The sequence below is a fragment of the Bombus huntii genome, chromosome 3 (genome assembly GCF_024542735.1).
Source record: "Bombus huntii isolate Logan2020A chromosome 3, iyBomHunt1.1, whole genome shotgun sequence".
Classification (NCBI taxonomy): Eukaryota; Metazoa; Arthropoda; class Insecta; order Hymenoptera; family Apidae; genus Bombus; species Bombus huntii.
In genome coordinates, this window is record NC_066240.1 from 586,679 (window position 1) to 605,978 (window position 19,300).

The 19,300-nt window shown below is 30.5% G+C and overlaps 1 protein-coding gene across 5 annotated transcripts in view; it reads right to left on the bottom strand.

The window, feature by feature from the left end:
* LOC126863703 (DENN domain-containing protein Crag) overlaps positions 1-19,300 on the bottom strand; it is a 44,930-nt gene that overhangs the window by 9,102 nt on the left and 16,528 nt on the right. For 3 of the 5 annotated variants that reach the window (XM_050614117.1, XM_050614116.1, XM_050614119.1), the window contains 11 exons: positions 17,909-18,489; positions 17,605-17,842; positions 17,262-17,532; positions 8,027-8,118; positions 4,402-4,652; positions 3,931-4,119; positions 3,732-3,860; positions 3,397-3,646; positions 3,149-3,296; positions 2,850-3,050; positions 292-516 (listed from right to left, as the gene is read on the bottom strand). In XM_050614117.1, the coding sequence (XP_050470074.1) occupies positions 292-516; positions 2,850-3,050; positions 3,149-3,296; positions 3,397-3,646; positions 3,732-3,860; positions 3,931-4,119; positions 4,402-4,652; positions 8,027-8,118; positions 17,262-17,532; positions 17,605-17,842; positions 17,909-18,489 (2,575 nt within the window). The remainder of the gene's footprint in view (positions 1-291; positions 517-2,849; positions 3,051-3,148; positions 3,297-3,396; positions 3,647-3,731; positions 3,861-3,930; positions 4,120-4,401; positions 4,653-8,026; positions 8,119-17,261; positions 17,533-17,604; positions 17,843-17,908; positions 18,490-19,300) is intronic. The other 2 variants (XM_050614118.1, XM_050614120.1) reach the window with 2 other exon arrangements.

Genomic DNA, 19,300 nt, shown 5'->3' on the forward strand with positions numbered 1-19,300 from the left:
TAGAATTCGTCCATTTGATAAATTTTTATTCAATAGAATATTCTTCTATTTTTAGTGTCCAATTCTTTTCAGTTCATTCTTTTTTAAATATTTAATACCTACACAATTACTTTAATAATTATTATTAGTAAATAGTTAAACCTTTTGTATAATTATTTTAATCAATTACACACAAAGTATTAAAAAGTAATAACAAGGAAACTAAGATTCGATATTGTCTATTCGGTTATTTAATTTAATTTAATAACTTTATAGGATCATGATAATAAATATTAGTAATGTCTACCTTACCCAAAACTCAACTTCAAACTGGAGCCTAAACTTGAAAGACTGGAAGTAACGCTGTCCTTTTGAGACCAAAGACTGCTTATTTCTAGCCGTTCTCTTTCCTTATCTTGCTCACTTTGCTGTGCAACAGAATGTGGCATAGTTTCACTCCTCTGCAAATGTCCACCTATCGCGACACCAGTTTCATCTACCGTTTGATGAAATGTTGCACTACGAGGCAAAATATTACTGCAATATAAATGTAAAGAACAGTTATAGTAATATTAAAAGAATATTATAGTAGTATATTAATACTGTAGCAATATTACGTAAATGTTGTTAGCAGAATTTTTTGCCGTTAATATATTTTTCCATATTTTTTCTATACGACATTTAAAATTTCCTAGTTTAAGTTGTAATTTAACCATACTCCAGATCAAAATTGTTATTTTCTCATTGCATGTTCCAAAATATGCGTTTATATTATAATATTATTGCAAAAACGTGACGTTATGCTTTATAACGAACTTTAGAGACTTACAATTAGAAGAAGAAAGTTCCTAATGAACATACATGGCAATATACATTATTTATCAAAATATTTTCCCAATGCAATGGAAGAAAACAGAAAAATCAATAGAGTAGTAAATTAGTCATAATTCCAATATAGTGGATTGTTTTCTCATCCAGTAATAACTTCTTTTCTAATTGTCTTTTTTATTCATTCTCAATAATCTATCTAATAAAGATATAATCTTGGATGAACCGGCAAAGCTGAATGCAACGAATAAAATAAAATCTACCTTTGTCTATCGTTTATGTAGTAAAAATAAAACTCTGAATGTAGTTTGTAAAAAAGTCTATTCTTAATTCTATTTTGCACGTTCATTTTTACATAATAACATTTCAAGAATATCTAATACCTGTCTCCAGTTACGTCACTTTTGTTACGACACAATAAACAAATTTGCTAGCATTTCATTATAATAATACTAAAGAATATCTTAAATTAAAGTTGACTGATTTCAATGGGGACATAATCTGATCGATGTCGATCTATAGAAACACATACGAAGGATAGATCTGCTGTTTAGTAAAGAAGTACAGTTACACACGTATATACATATATTTAAATACTTTGTTATGTTTATCAAATGTTTCTCTAGTAGTATCTATAAGATAGTTTTAAGATAGTTATAATTAAGAACTAGGTAAATAATAAGTAATAGATAGGAATAAATGTTCTAAAGAGTGAGTATTTTTGTAAGGTTGACAACCGGAAGCCATCCAAAGTCTAGAATTTGCATGATTCAAATTCGCAAATTCCAAATGTCTTTGGAATAATACGATATAAATATTTACTATTATAATATGTTATAATAAATATAATAATATGTTACGAGGTATAATAGGTATTACAGGAATATAACAAGAGAAGAAACCCCAAAGTACCTAGAAGGGAAGATGAAATGGAAGGAGAGAAGCACGCTCGCCAGATTTAGATGCGGCAACGTAGCTAAGGCAAGGGAGCACTGGAAAGAGGAGGAAGAAAGAAGGTGCAGGCTGTGCAATAAAGGAGAGGAAGATATGAGACATATCCTGGAAGAATGTGAGGTAACAGGGGGACCAAAGGGACTGGAAGAGACACTAAAGGAGACAGGAGAGGAGCTAGCAGTGCTGAAAGAGATAATGGAGAAGAGAAGAGAATACAGCTAGAATCAAAGGTCAAAGAACGACAAGCAGAAGGGTTAGGACAAAATAACGAAGTGCAATGTAACATATGTCGTATTACAAAGTAGTGTAAGGTGATTTATGTAGTAATGTAAGAAGTATGTAAACCGGAAGTCGTCCAAAGCCGAAAGGCACGGACTATGTTTAATAAATAAAAATAAAATAATATAATAATATGTTACATTAAAATGAGAATATTTCTCAAGCCAAATCTAATATATTTTTATAACGTATGAAAAAATGTATCGATTAATAACTAAACAGGTATACACATATTTAGTTGTATATAAGAAGACACATACAGTTGCTCACAAAATTGTGCATACACCTATTTTGTTAATGAAAATTGGCGGAAAATGAATATAATATAAATATAAACATACACATTCAAAAGTATTTTAAGAAAATTTTTTTAATGAAACAAGCTATTTGTTTATATTTAATTGTTAAATAAAAACTATGTTTTTTTTTAAATAGAATAAAATCTTTTTATGCATCGATGCATCTCGGTACTCCATGTAAGAAAGTATTAAGTTGCTCATATCAGAAAACCAGCTCAAGAGATATTTATTATTTTTATTGTTTTGTTTCAAAAGCACAATTTACTGAAATATTTCCGGAAACAATTATTTTTTCAGTATCTTTTAATTTTTTAATTTACTAGTAAGATCTTTACTTTACCTCCTCGTATTAAAAAGATTCCTAATGCATACATGTGCGAACGCGTGTCTATGTATCCATAAGACGTATGTAACTAATTGTGCAATTTATATTTAAATAAAAATTTATCTTATTCTTAGTTATCTCAATATATATAAGTGCCAGTTACAAATTATAAAGATGGGACCTACCTTCGAAATAAAAGAGGTCCTCCTGGGCGTTCTTCGGTGTTGTTAAAAACAGTTAAAGTACTTGTGGAACAATTTGAATCATTCTCCTCGGAAGGTGAGACAATCGGAGTTTCGTCGTTAATTAAAGCACCTAATGGGTCATTTTCTGTGACTGGTGTCCGAATAGGACTTTTCAATGGTGATTCCAAATTTCGAATTATTCTAAAAATGAAGAGAAAATATATGTGATACATAAATATAAACTCCATTAATAAAGATAAAGCAAAATTAAAATTAGATAGAATAATGAAAAAAATTACCTTTGATTCAACGACGTATTATCCAATTCCTCTGACGGCATAACACTTAATGTTACTGAATCTTTAACAATACTATTTTGCCGGGGAAGCTTTTTTATTTCAAAAGGTCCATATTCTGGTAGATCTGGGACAGAGCTCCCTTTAGTAGCTGCCAATGCAATGACGGGGAAAAAGCGAGAAAAAAAGGAAAAGAAATAAGAACCTGCATCTAAGAAAGCAATAATTCAACATAATAAATTAGTACTCACAATCACTGTGGGCAGCTTCCGTGTCTTGAGAATGAGAACTGTCAAGACTAGATCTAGAAAATGCATGCTCCATACTTGCAGTTTTACCATCGACAGATAATAATTCTGCATTGGAACTCAATCTTCTTCTAGCGCTTCTTTTACCAGCTCTCTTAAACAAAGCAGCTCCAACTATAGCGTTTCTTAATTTATTCCACATCAATTGACTGGAGTTTGTCATATCAGATGGCCAAGTTGCTTCGAGTACAGCCTAAGGATCATAAAAAAAGACATTTTACAACGGAATGCTACCAATTCATTTTTATCAAAAGATGATAATATATGAAAAATCAAACCTTGTTATAAAATCCATAAGTGAGTGCATTTGGCTGAACTCCACTACGTTTCATATGAAATAATAATTTTACAGCTAACACAGGCTGTCCATAAACGCCACAAAGTTGCATCATAGCTCTATAGCAAACCTAAAATCGATACCTTCTACGGTAAGATTCGTTAACACAATTTAATTGAAAAACAATTGTTTAAACACACAAGAATAGAAAAATTTACTTCTTCGATAGGGTCAAGATGTAATTTCGGCATTTTGACTAATAAATCATAAGCTTGATGTAAGATAGTAGCTGGTTGATTCGAGACCTGTAGCATAGCTGGCAAATGCAAAAACCAAAGGCTGTAACAAGTTCCAAGTAGACATCTACCCCATCTATCTGGCATCGCTGCCTGAAAAAGACGCTTTAGGATATTACAAGAAAAAATATAATATAAGCTAGCAAACAACTTTATTCTCTCATAAAAACTACACAAGTAATAGATGAGAATCGTAATGAGGTATATTAAAGTTTATATATTCGCATAGTTCAAGTCACACAATTCATATTTTCTCTTTTATGACGTTAAAAATAAATGTTAGATATATGTATATAGAAATTGTGTTTTCATTTAATTTTGTTTAATGTTTGAAAATATATTGAAAACTATAACAATTAAAAAATGTATATTTACTTGTTTGCGCGCCATTCTTTGTGCTACTTTAATTTCATGCTTGGTTCTACGTGCCATAGGACTTCCTGGTACTATTCCGAAGGCACTTAAATTCGGATTTCCTATGTTGAAATTCTTTTGCGGTCTTATTAAATCAGGATTTAGTTTAAACGTACGATATACTATCGGCGATTGATTCGGGCCAGCTTCAGGCGGAGGTATAAATACTGTCCGTTCGCTGTGCTGAGATTCATCCAGTTCCAAAAGAGGCACTAAAATATATATTCAGAATTACGAGACATGTTGCAAAGAATTAGTTAATTTCTGGTCTTACACAATACCGTAAAGGTTGGCTTACTTGGTACAAAACTAATAAATACGACAAATATGGAAAATAAATATATATTAAATAAGTGAAGTATCAGTAAACTCAAAAAAATCAACTAACCCTAAGTATAATTCTGTACAAATAACTTTTTAGTCAACTCCAATTTTAAAACCATGGAAAAGCAATTGGCATTTTGAAAACGGCGATTACTTCGCTGTTTACACTATACAAATAATTGTCTGTATTATTATATATTAACACAATTTGTGTACCGTATTGAACTTTTCTTCGAATATGAATGACAAGCTGAAGATGATAAAAATATATAGGTTTATTGTGAAAGATATATTCATATCGATGTTAAGAGTCGGAAGGGACGACTACGTAGCCGGGATACTCTTAAATTATGGAGTTTGTTAGTACAATAAATCCAACGTTGTTAATTACATCGGTTGCTGAAAAAAAGTAGATGCCATAATGAAACAATGTCTGGCTAATACCAGAAGCCCTAGGAAGGTGATATGCCGACAAATCAACTCAATATATAGTTAACGCTAAGGAAATATTAATATCGTATCGCTCGTAACGCTAACTAATCGGTACATCTCTAGCGGCAAAGGTGGGTCCTCTGGACCGTATTGAACAGGACGTTATGCATATGGTAAAGAATATTGTACATATTCTGAAAACCGGGACCTACAAGTGTTCAGTGTAATTGTCACGAAGTAAGGAATCAAATAAGAATATCAACTTGAAGTTTTGTTTAGTTTCGATTTTGACGAAGCAAGAATCTAATCCTTCCCGATTTACAGGCAAACGAGAAAGTGGGAGCCAAAAAGTACTCTAGAATAATGGCTAACAGCAGCATGACGTATTGTATAGTGCTGAAGTAAGTTCAACTAGGACTTGTATACGTGATCTCGCAGAATCACCTCGTACATAGTCTCTTGTCTAACTGAACCAATTTAATCCTCGTTGCTACGCTTTTTATACCGAAAAATTAGAGTAAAAGGAGCTATGAAGATAGAAGAAATCTTTCCACTACATGGGATTTTCATGGAAAAGATTCTAGTTTCGGTTGTGAGTCTTCCGAGATCCAAGCCAAGCATACAATCTCCAAATAAGGAAATTATTAGGGGCGCGAATACCCAAGCCGCGGATTGGGTCGAATCGGGATTCCAAACGTTTCTCAACACATAAGTATGACGCTAATTCTTAGTTTTACAATCAGATCATGCACTTTTTAGCTTTTAAATTTAGAACGATTTTCACATTTGACTACAATGAAAAATACGAAATTGCGGTTTATCTGAACATCGTCTGAAAATCTGTCGAGATCCCAGCCTGATCACAAGTATAATAGAATTCCCGATTCGACCTGAAACCGAAATATTGGATACCAGCACAGCTCTCGAAATTATGTGACACGAACGTAACATCTCCTCTTTTAGATGAAACATCGTTTATTACGATGCAGTGTTTGTTTTATGTATCTATATGTGAGACTTATCGTTAGGGTACACATATTAATTGGCAATTCGGTTGTGGGTTCCTGATGGTGTCCTATACGCGAGTTTTGGTTCAATTTGCAACCCCGATGAGACCAGGTTTTAAGCTGATGCTTTCAGTGTTAATCCGTGTATGCGATTTTTAATTTATCTTAGTACTTTTGTGACAAATGTATTGTGTCTCATTCAGAGTATCACGTTGTTTAAGTTTTTTAAATCGATTATTTCATAGACTCCAATATAATGACGACCTAATTTACTTCTTGGTTGCTCCAATATATAGAACGTAATCTCCAATTTTGAACTGAGAGGATCGTGCATTCCTTTGCCGTATTTAAATAATCTGTTGGAAAATTTCGGATTTCAGTCATTCTCGCGATTCGATAGGTTCCACGAATTTCCGTAGGTTTCCAATTCTTGATCAGCAAACGGGCTAGAAATCATGCTCGTTTTCCTAAAATCAATTCGTGCGGAGCAAAATTGTTGGCTTCGTGAACGGATGTATTGTGGTGTAGGACAATGTTGTAAATGGTATAGGTTCTAATCTTGAAGAATGAAATGTGAGAGAAATGAAATATTAGGCACAAGAACGCAATAAAAAACAAATATTCTCTGAATTTCTTCAAGATATAGGAAAATGTAAGATAACTTATATATTAAAAATTTTAAAGAAATTAATGTTTTCATTACCGCTAATGTTTTAAAATTTGTAACTAAAATAGCCTTTCTCTGCGATCGTATTATAAGTTTTGTCAACGAGAGCTTTATGCCCCCTTTCGTACGTTTCTGAATAAAAAATACTATTTTTACGTGTCCGACCTGCGCAAAAATTGTTCCTAATGCGAATGTAGCGAACAACTAGTCATCCGTGTTTCGTTCATGTTTTCGTGGTTGCCAACACAATGCGGCCCGACAATTCGCTGATGAAAGCTCGTACATATTATATTTTTTGAAATTAGTGATCGCTGGCGACTACTCGTGATTGCATAAGGGCTCTTCGCGCGATGCATTCATACTTGATGAAAGGGATATAGTGAAGTCATAAAAGGAAGGGTTACGTAAGATTACCAACTAATCTAACAGTAGCTAGGACCGTATGCGTTCCACACGCACCTAAGCATTCGTGTCAATTGTTTGGGATCAACATCTATAATAGCAGTTAGTAATTAGCAATTCAATGATAAGTCACAAAATTTCAGCTTGCAGAATATAAGTTAAAAGCGAATTATAATAGCTTCTCTTTACAAATAGATAAATTTTGTAGATACACTTCAAAGGATGAGCTAATTTTCAATTCATATCATATGTGCCCTATCAAGTCTCTAGATCGTTATGACTATCAACATATCTCTAATTACTTGCTGCGTTCATGAAAAATGCTATACTTGAAGTGCTGATCAGTTTTACGACGCTACTATAAAATATATGTAAAACGAGGCGCACCCATCCTTTAGGAACTCACTGCAGCATTCGTTTAAAAAATCCCATTTTAAAAACGGTAGATGAAACATCGAAAAGTATGACCATATTTTTGCAAAGAGGAATTTACAAACTGAGAATATATTTATAACTTTCAATGTTATAAAATTAATTTTTCAGAGTAATATGATTTTATTTACATACGTGAGAACTTCCACTTTGAAAAAATGTCTGATAGCGACGTCAAAGAGTAACCGATTTGGTGTAAAATGACCAAATAGCCCAATTATTAATATCACTCTAATTATATCAAACTCGTATACATAATAATTTTTTATAGAACAACATCTATTCTAGTGAAAACTATTACAAAATACGTGTGTATTCTCACCATTTTCTTCTTCGATGCGTTCGGTACATTCGTCAAAAAATGCTAAACCCGCCATGTCCATATCAGATACAAAACTCCTTTCTTCTATAAATCTAAAAAAATATCAAACACAATAATATATTGCAAAAATAATATTTATAGTCCATAATATATGTATGTAGTCAAACTTCAAAACTTCTTGATAATGAAATGAAAATAATGCACATTGTATGTAGATTGAATGTATCGGTATTATGCATGAGGATAAAAGTATCACTCAATCCACATAATAAAACATTATTTTTAACTAGCATATGATCTATAGGTAATAATCACCGAACGTGAAATTAATTCTTATTATATTACTTATTGATAGTAATTAAATAATAGCGATGTACGAACGTTCTACATCATTCCAAATGGAGATTTTTTGAAACATTACTACAACACAATACAGGCACAGCATGCTTTCTTACTAATAATTACTAACAATAAAACAAAACAATATGCACAATGATATTAATAAAATTTCTGTGAAAGAAATTCAGAAAAGCTCACAATAATTATCATGTGTTTGACATCAAAATTGAAAGTAGAATTGTGTACTCTCTTGGTGAATAGAATATGACGCAATTAATAAATTTACTTTCAAAATTAATGACTATTTTACAGTCAATTTTTTTTAACAAAACTCCGCAGATATAGAGGTACAAAATCACCTACCGTGTTATATGTCATAGCATATATACACTTGCTTTTTTCATATTCTGCGTGTTATCTAATAATAATTCTTTTATTCTTTTCGATAAAAAATTACTAACTTCCGAACATCCGATAAGTTTTATAGAAATCAAGAAAATAAGGTCATTAACAATATACAGTGACAATCATAAATATATATAAATTGGGAAACACTTTTGCCAATATATACATAACATTGTACATGGTTCGCAAGTTGCGGCTGAGATTTTCATTTTTCTCTTTGCACGTGTTAAAAGTATAATTCTTAAGCTCTACTGCGGCATAAAATTTTGATATCTGATCCGTTTAACTATTAGTAAAAAAAAATATAAAATTTTAAACAAAGAAAAACTTAATCCTTTATTTCTAGAGTATACATGTGTTTCGCTAAGTTCATTTGATTATCATATGTAGATAAGCATTGTATTTGTAAAATGTAGTTAGGAATATTAGTTTTTGCAGATAGAAACGAGTCATGGAAAATATATTACACGCACACAGCGCAGCGCCTAGAAATTCTCCATCTTCAGAACGAAAAATTGATTTATCAAATTTCAGAATACATTAAAGTTTCGACTAATGCTGTCCATCAAACCGTCCATTGAAACAGATAGAAGTTAACGTAAATGTAAATAACGAAAGCCCACGGAGAATAACGCCACGATTGAACAAAACGGTACATCATCTGACAAAATTTAAACACGAATGAGCACACAAATTAATGTCTATACTGTTCGCGGCGATGTCTGATTGAATTTCGTTTAAGAGTAACTTTTTATAAATCGAAAGAATCATAAGGCGAGGAGACTAGCTCCCATTAAAGAACATCTTCTCTGGATTAAAAAATAATGGACTAATGTAATTACATTAAAATTCGCCATACTCGTTTTGTATGAAATGGAAAAAGTTACGAAAAACATAGAGCGAATTTGAAATCCACTGTTAAAGAAAGAGGTGGTTCTGTAATTGTCTACGCTGGAATGAATGAATACGAATGGTTCTGGTGCAATTTACCATATTAGTAGTATTATAAACTAGCATCTCTATGTATGTAAATATCTTGGATAAATATTTAATTCTTTTCATTTAAGAATACATAAAAACGACTGAATTCCAGGTTGGCAACGATTCCAAGCATATGTCCCAAAAGGCGAAACGAATTTGTGGGAAATAACAGTTGGAGGGATAATATTAATGTTGTGTGTCGGCTAGCTTAACAGTTGGCCCATTAAAATCCAATATTTATTAATTAATTAATTTATTAATTAATAAAAAAAACAGAAATTAAAGCGAAAAAGGTCAAATGTATAAACAACTAATATAAAGAAATCAAGAATGCTTGGAACATTTCGTTTGTTTCATTGATTTTATACCTCGTCGCTGTGCTGAGTTCATATAAAAAAAGGTGACCCAACGAAATATTACAATAGTTATCTATAGTAAATAAGTTGTTTATATTATAAAATAAACTATTTTTCATGTGTTTCCCCATTTAGCTATTTCCCAAATATCTCTTTTATTTTAAATTTGTTACTTTTTACTAACAATTGAACGGAGTTTGTTATAAAAGCTTCGCGCCATAAGAAGTAGAGCTTACGAATTACAGGCGCTTTTAACCGATTTTAACGTATGCAACGAAAAAAAGAAAAATCTTAATCGCTTCTTTAGAACGATGTCTTATATTTATATTGATAAAATTCTTTTCCTATGTATATGCTTGCCATTGTACGTATAGGGTATAAAAAAGTTATCTCTGCATCGGAGATGTGTCAAAAAGTAGTCGCGAAATTGGCTTTGATCTTGAAATTCAATTTCAATTTCAATTTTTTTACTGCATCATATTCTACTAGTCGTGACGATTAAAAGTCTCAAAGGAACGAAAGATCGCAACTTAACCGTTCTGTTAGAAAAAAAACGTTAAAATTTCATTAATCATATATACATATATGCTATATATATATGTAGTATATAGTATATGTATATATATATAAAAAACTGGTTTTATTTATAATATATTTATCGATTGAGGATTATTATCTAGCAGACGAAGGAGTCTATACAATTCATAGCAATGCAAACAAGAAGTAATAGAAGATCATTGTGGACCAAGAGAAATTTCAGATCGTCATAATTTCCAATGATGACTGGGACTAATTTAGTGGATTATTCCAGTTCGGATGGGTAGATTACATCCGTTGAACAATTAAAACAATCGATTGAAAATGCTTGGCACCATATAAAATCAACGTATAATCTTAGGGAGAAATTTAGATACATACATTCTAAAATAAATAAACCGAATACAAATGCTGTTTGTATCTATTATGCATGTTCAAAATTTGAATCTCTTTTTATTTACAGCGTGTAAGTAGTAATAATCACTTATACCGGCTGTCCGGTAAATTGTAATACGATCGACCAGAACCGACACGGGGAGGGAGGTTTCTTGCATTCTTCGTTGATCGCTAGTGAAAGAATCACCTTGTGTGTATTTAACACTAGATCTATCGATAGTTAAGACGAAGCTATTTCTACCAAAACCAGTCAAAACGACTGGTCTTTAAAAAAATACGTGATCATAGAATATTCTTTTATTTATTGATTTATTAGTTTCTTACAAAAGGAATTTCACGTTATGTAGTACATTTTTCGTATTATTAATCCATCTGAGACTAGTGTGGTATTTCTAGCGTTAGCATCTAGCGATCTACTGATTTACTGATCGATCCGGAATTTTCCTGACAATTGATACCATCGAAGGATACGCAGTAAAAATTCTAAAAACGTGTGGGAAGTTGCACAAAACGAGGAAACTGATTAATTCGGGTTCAGTAAACAGATTGCACGACCCTATTACACTATGACAAGCACCAGCCATTTTGACTGGTATTAGTATACCTAGCCTTGGTACGAAATTATTTTGAGTTTGAATACATAAAGAACAAAATAAAATTCGTTATATTATTCGTTATATCATTACATTATTGCGGAAAAAAGATATAACATGAAGTAGGAATTTCAAAACCAGATTGTAAAACCAGTCATTTTGACTGGTATAGTAGTTCTAGTGTTAAAAGTTGTATTTGTAATATATCTTACGTCAACATAAACATCAACATTCAGTCCATTCATCCACCACCGCCACCCCGCATCTATCGTTTTTTAGAAAGTTTCCTGATTGAAACAAACTGATTTCTATGTTAGAATATCATTGTTAAATAATAATAAGGTCTAAAATTTCATTTAATTCGCGATATAATTACATACGAAATGTTTTGTATTTTTTACTCGATTAATGATGATCTTTATATTCAAAATCATTTTTCTCAAAAACTAGAAGAGTAACTGAAAAATTTCATTTTAAATTTTTCATATTTTTTTTACCTATCTTTTGTGTACTCAATCACCCTCCTTGTCGATTGTACTACAATTTATCGAACGCTGTATGTAAGTCGTGTTTGAACCACTCGTTTTTGTAAAAGATAACTATTTGTTGGAAATCATTTTTAAACGTCAGCTTCATATGTATATAATGTTTTAGGTTTAAAAATTGCTCATTGACGCATAGTATCTGATTAAAAAATTACACATCATGAAAACATTGTATATGGAACAATCAAACTGCCGAAGAAACAATAAGAAACGAGAATCCCTTGTTAAAATTTTGCTGTAAATTATTTTCATAAAATGGAAAAATTTGAAGACATTAAAGATTTCGCTCAAAGTAATTTTCTGCAAAACGTAACTGTTCCTTGCATTTTGCACTATATGAATGAATATTACTTTAACGAAACATTTCATTAAAATTGTAATTTTGCAATTTATACGAAAAAGAGGAGGCATAGGATATTATGTTTTTCTGCATGTGCCTTCAATGTACAATGAGCCTTCGTGTTATTACGTAGGTAGTACGTAGACAGTACAATGGAGGCAAAAAGATATTAAACCAAGATAAATACACTCGCTCATATTAATATTACAATATCCTTTAAAACAGAATAACATTTTTTAAAAATCAACCAAACGAGTTGAATTTGGTTGACAAGTTAAAAGAATTAGTTTATTAGATGACGTGTAAAGAAATTTTGAAAAAATTGGAACTGGTCGAAATCGAAAACAAAATATGTAGTAAGTTTCTACGACCTTTTCATCTCTGCCTGCGATACAAATTCTAAAAGTTCATTTTGTATGTTTATATCAGTTATATAGCTATCTATGTACCTACATGCTGAAAACTTCATCGAAATCGGCTGATGCAGAAACAAGTGATAGATATCGAAAGATGTAACGATCTCCAATCTATGACAATTATAGGCGGAAAGTCAAGCCTGAAGGGGTTTTTCACACACCAAGTAATTTTGTAATATATACTTGGAAATCATGAAACTAGGTGCTTCGCTCTATTTAGGATGGATTGTCTTATGTGCTAAGGAGTAATTCCCTGTTTTCTCCTTGATAATATTGACATGGCACTACCTATGTTCTATTTAATTGCGAAATGTACACATATTGTAAATAATGTTAATATAGGAGACAATGCAACTTTAAGATCATGTTTTAAGAGAACGTTTTACTTGCGAGTCATGGTTCCTTTGACACTTTTATTCCTCATGACGAATACTAAGATCGACGAAATTTAGCCTATAAATGTAAGGTCAAGGTCAACTTTGCGATACCAATCATCTACCAAAGTCACGAGTTCGCAGAAATATATATATATATATAAACTATTCGAACGGAGGTGATAAAAGATTTAATGCGAGCCGTTGTATATTGAAATAAGGTAAAAATGAAGAATAAAAAAATTATGATCCGGCTTTGTTTATTAGATACTGATATTTAAAAACCAACCAAAATTTCTAAACTCCGACAGCTTCCTACATGAACGAATACAGATCAATCTAAGCAAGTAATCCTCAAACGAAACATATCCAACATCTTACCTCATAAGTAAGTAATAGAGAAAAATACCATTACATTGTCATACACGATCCTACCTACATTTTCTAAAACAAGTTGTAGATTAAACGTTAAATCTGTGTACACACATCTGTCACAGAAATCCATAAGAGAAGATTATAGCTTACCTTATGAAATTTCCGCGTGAAGAAGATTAATGACTCCTTCAGTCCTCGAATTTTCTCAGATAATTAAAAAATAAGGTAAGAAACACAAAGTACATAACAATCAGAGAAAAAATAATTATTGCATAATTTAATGTATATATATATATATATGTATTTGTGGACATACGAAATAAAAAATGAAAAAAGAAGAAAAAATATGGAAGCTACAGAAAAGAAATTAAACCGATATTAAAACTATAATTGATTAACTATAAATTAATATACAATTAAAAAATAGATTCAGGTGTCAAAATGATCATGTTCTCCCAAAACTACTTTATTCTTTGAGTACTATGTGAAAACATTTGATAAACAGCATGCCCAATTTTATATTGATTACGCTTTTGCTCAAACATGACTTTTGTTTTTGGTCTAGAATAGCTTTGGAAGAGCAGCATCATTTCAATAACAAAAGCGAAATATTGAAAGATCTATTCAACGCAATAATTTAATTCTTGTTTTTCATTATACAATAGAGCCTCCTGTATTTGAACTTTCATTATCCGAATACCTAATATTCGTACATCCTGTTACACGAATAGACTGTCTACTAGTAACACACAGAAATCTTTTTCAATTACAAACGCTATTATCATACGTATTATTATATTTCTGATGTGCTTTTCATATTCGCAAAGCATGCTTACTAAAATACGAGATGCAAGATTTCACAAAAAAATATTCCTAATCGAAATATAAGAGATTAAAGTATTTAATTTCGTGATGATTAGTGCTTTTATGGGTTATAAGGGTGCCATAAGTAGAAATTTTACTCAAACTCAAACGGCAAATAAAAATGATAATTTTTGATTTTGAAGATTGTGCTTTTTTGCCCCATAGTATTCCATGCATTAAAAAAAAAGGTTTAAATGGTATAAAAAAACATTAGTTACATATAGATACTTATGTTAAAAATTTTATGTAATTCAGCTGCCCAAAAATATAAGACCTATAATTACTGAAAGAAAATGGCCATTTTCTTGATTTCTATTTGAATAAATAAAATTTAATATTACAAAAGTGATTATCCTGTTATCCACAAATTCTACTGTTCGGAATGATTTTGTTTTCTTATTACATAGTTTGGATATGGGAGACTCTGTATGTATCATATCTTAATTTATAACTAATTAACTGTAGCTGTAATATCGGTTTAATTTATTTTTCTGTACTTGCTTTTGTTTCTTTTTTTTTCTTTTTTTTTTATGAGTGTGCGGAAATATTACACTACCATAATTATCTTGCTGCATTTATTATCATATTCTTGTTAATTATGTAAACAAACTCGTGGACCGAAGGAGACATTAATTCTCTCAATTCGAAAATTCCATAGGGTAGAGTTCGATTTTCTCTTATAGATATCTGTGAATAGACACATCTAATGTTTAATCTACAATATTCTACAAAAGTGGAGAGTGTATGGCACCAAATGTCCACTTCTGTACGACTTAAACAAAATGCAAATTAAGCTGCCGGACATGTATCATTGAGTTCTCAAGTATCCACAGATCACCGCGCCTCCGTCGCCCAATATTCCGTTGCCTTATATTCGGTTCGGATATAGAATCTTTCGCTTGATTTTTAAAAGTTGAAATAAACGGAGCCTCAAAGACACTCTTTTTAATTCTCCATTTTTATTTTATTTCAGCTTGTAGAAGTATCCCTTATACTTTTTAGTATTTTTGATCGAACATTTTATGTATGTATATTGAATATGTATATTGAATAAAACATGAAGTAATAATTCAGTAAATTTCTGAAATTGATTATTATTAAAAAAACGATGGACAGGTTTATGATGAAAGCGGCATTTATGTATATTAATAACAAACTTGGTGTTTGTAAAATGCGAAAGTAATTATACTAATTTGATCTGATGAATCTGAAAGCTCGTAAAAAAAATCGTTTCTTTCTGGATAAAATCAAAAATTATGTTTCAAAGATTACTGAGAAACATTGATTGTTGAGATATTTGCTAATAGTCGTTCATTTTACCAATGAATTTAGATCTTACAAATTAAACTAAAGTCAACGGTAAAAGGTTTAAAAGCATTAATTTCAGTTTGAAACGGCACGATATTGCAAACTATTGATCATACAATTAACAGTACTATGAATCAATGTAGATATAATTAAAAAAGTTTCATATACATATTTCTGTCTGTAGAATATTAGATGCCAGAAATCTGGACTCTGCAAACTATAACTCTGCAATTATAATCCTCAAGATAAACTTCCCTAGGTTATTAGATCTATATGTTATGAACCATGGGAATCTATATTAAATACATATGTATAAAAGGCTTGAAAATTCTAACGTATAGTATATCGTAATCGAAGAACAGTGAAAGAATACTCCGTTTGAGATTGATTTGATTCGATGTCGAGATGAAAAATTATTATTCAAAAAGATAAATCAATAAAAAAATAAAACAAACAAAATTAATAATTTATGTATTTCTTAATAAAATATTTGAAGCTTTCACGGCTCGCTTTTACAATAAGATTGTTCGTTAAAATTGTTCAAGACTTTGGGCTGTAAACTGTGTTCAATATGTAATTATTATATATATAAAACGAAATTGGCGAAACAAGAAATGTCAATGTACGTACATATGGTGATATTGATATTAATATTTGATGTATCTAAATTTTTCGCACTCAAGATTACGTGAAAGCCATAATGTATCATGACTTTCGTTATTAAGCAGTCAAGTTTTCTTTCTTATTGTGAAATGCAATAAAAATACATAACGTTTTATTAACGCAATATACGACAAACATGAACTTTTATATTTGACTTATATTGTATTAATAAGTATTCTTATAAAAAATTCTTGGAAGATTTTCAATATTATTATTAGTTATCGATTTGGCGATGACTAATTTTTATTCGTAACATTCTGTTGTCAAATTATCAGAAGTGTTTAAAAAATCACAGCGACAATTATGATAAATACCCCATGTATGACTACCTGTTAGTTTTAAGACTAATAGACGCTAATAGATTTAATATTTTCTTACAAAATGGATTCTTAAAATTTTCACACAGAAAGTAAACATTACAAACAAATAATTCAAAATCACTTGAATATCTTAAATGAGTAGAATATTTTAGAAAGCCAATTTTAATACCATATATACCCGTTAATATTGCACACTTTTTATAAAAATTAAAAAGTGACTCGATCTATATCTATAATGTTCTACAAAAGTTGAATTTCAAAATTTAAATTCGTAGTAATCGAAAATATTCTTTAAATAACAGCAATGATCTGCTTATTTCATAAGAATTTTTTATATGCAGTATCGCCGTATATGATATTAATAAATGATTTATTATGTTAAACTTTGTAAATAATATAAAAGAAATATTAATAAAAACAAACCTTATAAACATTTGCGTTTTCACTAACATACTATAAAATTTCGCATGAGCCTTGTCCCGACTTCTAAGAAACGCTTGTATATTGAACAAACTAGTTGGGTCTGTGGAACCAACTGTTGGCGCTTTGGTAATTGGTAGTAAAAAAGCACGATAACCTTTGAGTATAGTGGCGGTAAATCTTAGAAAAGCGTCTTGTATTTCGAGCTCCAAAGCCTGCTCTTTTCGCTTCTGCTGAAATTCTTTATCCACACTAAATTCTTCATCTTCTGTGTCTAAAAAACAAAGTCATTAAAGATGAAAATATTGTGATAAAAAAAGAACAAGCACAACAATACTAAACATACCTTTCATTGAATAACTTTTGCCCAAAGAAATCAACTTCGAATAAAGATGTTCTAAACAATTTCTAAGCTGTCTAGCTGCTTTCTTTGGTAACAGTTTTACATTTAAATATTTTTTATCATCACAAATCGCTATATTATTTGTGTCCAAATTTACACAATTAACATCAGAAGGAGGGTCATATAAATCAAAAAATCTGGAATCTACTCCTATTAAAAACGGCAGTGGAGCATGCAGAACCTAAAATATAAGATTTGTTATTACCTTTGGCATTTACCATTAAACCGATAAAATAAAATACATTACTTCAGCCAATCCAAGAGGGCACAAAGGTATGTACGGGCACTGCCATTTAAATGGAAATAGTATCATAGCGATTGCTTCGCTCACCGATGTAAGTACATCAGGACGTAACGAATGTACAAGTATTTTTTGTTCAGTAAGGATTAACAATAATATAAGCAAACAATTATCGGATCCTAAATTTATCAGTAACTGTCGAAAACTGGCACCAGACCTAGGAAGCGCCAAATCTTCTGGTTGAGTCAAAATTAATCTGTCCGTAGTACTTAACTGCACAAGAATTCTCGGTCTCTGTGGACTTGGAAATGGTATATCATACAAAAAATATGCTATATATTTCTCAATAGGAACTTGTTGCGGTTTGCTATTACACATGCTATGTAAGAAAACTAAAAATTTCTCAAATGTGTCAAAAAACGGCCAATGTGATAAGATGCATATAGATTTACTAATGTTCAAAGATTGCGTTGCAGGATTTGTATACTGTAATTTTTCTAACTGAGCTAATGTGAGCTTTTTAAATATTCCAGATTGCTTCTGCGTTTTCATTTTTAACTGTTGGTAGTCAATTTCTGCGTGTTCAACTGAAACAAGAGAAAAATGTTCTTTATTTTTCTTTCTAGAATTAATCTTATAACGTTATATTTATTTAATGCGCGCAACCATTTTTATATAAATTATAAAAAAAAATGATATGTATTTTTATCAAAATTCTATTTTATTATGTTACTTCGTTAAAGTCATAATGTGATTTAAACGTATAACCACATCCTCTACTGCAACCGCCACTCCGATTAAATAGTTGAACATAAAATGATTTTATAATAGTTGTTCGTAATATATTATATATATTATTTCATTATATGAAAATTAGCATTTCTAAATGGAACCTATTAAAAAGATCCTTCGTTCATTACTAGCTTTCAGAACAAGAATAACAATTATATATGTATATGATTGAAAAATGTTATACATATCTGAAATCTATTATCTCATATCTTATACTAAAGCTTCATCACGGCTTAATGTACGCATTTCCTTTCATAAATTAGGATCATTTAATAATAATTCTAGAGTACGAAAGTAAAATAATTCGCATAAGAATTTAATAACTTATAAACTAAGCATCAATTAATGTAAAAATGTTTCAATATTACAAGTTAATCAAGCATAAACACGATAAAAAGGATATCTTTAACTCAATAAACGTATGTCTGATCTTACTTTATTTTTTTTTCCTATAAATCTTTAAGAATGTATGTTTTCCAACTAGTTGTTTCGAATAACAGACGTTTCTATAATGTTTCTTAGCATTTATGTTTAAATAGTTATTAATAAACTCTTTAAAATAAAATAGATTTTTAAATAAAATAGTCATGTTTTGAAGTACTAGCA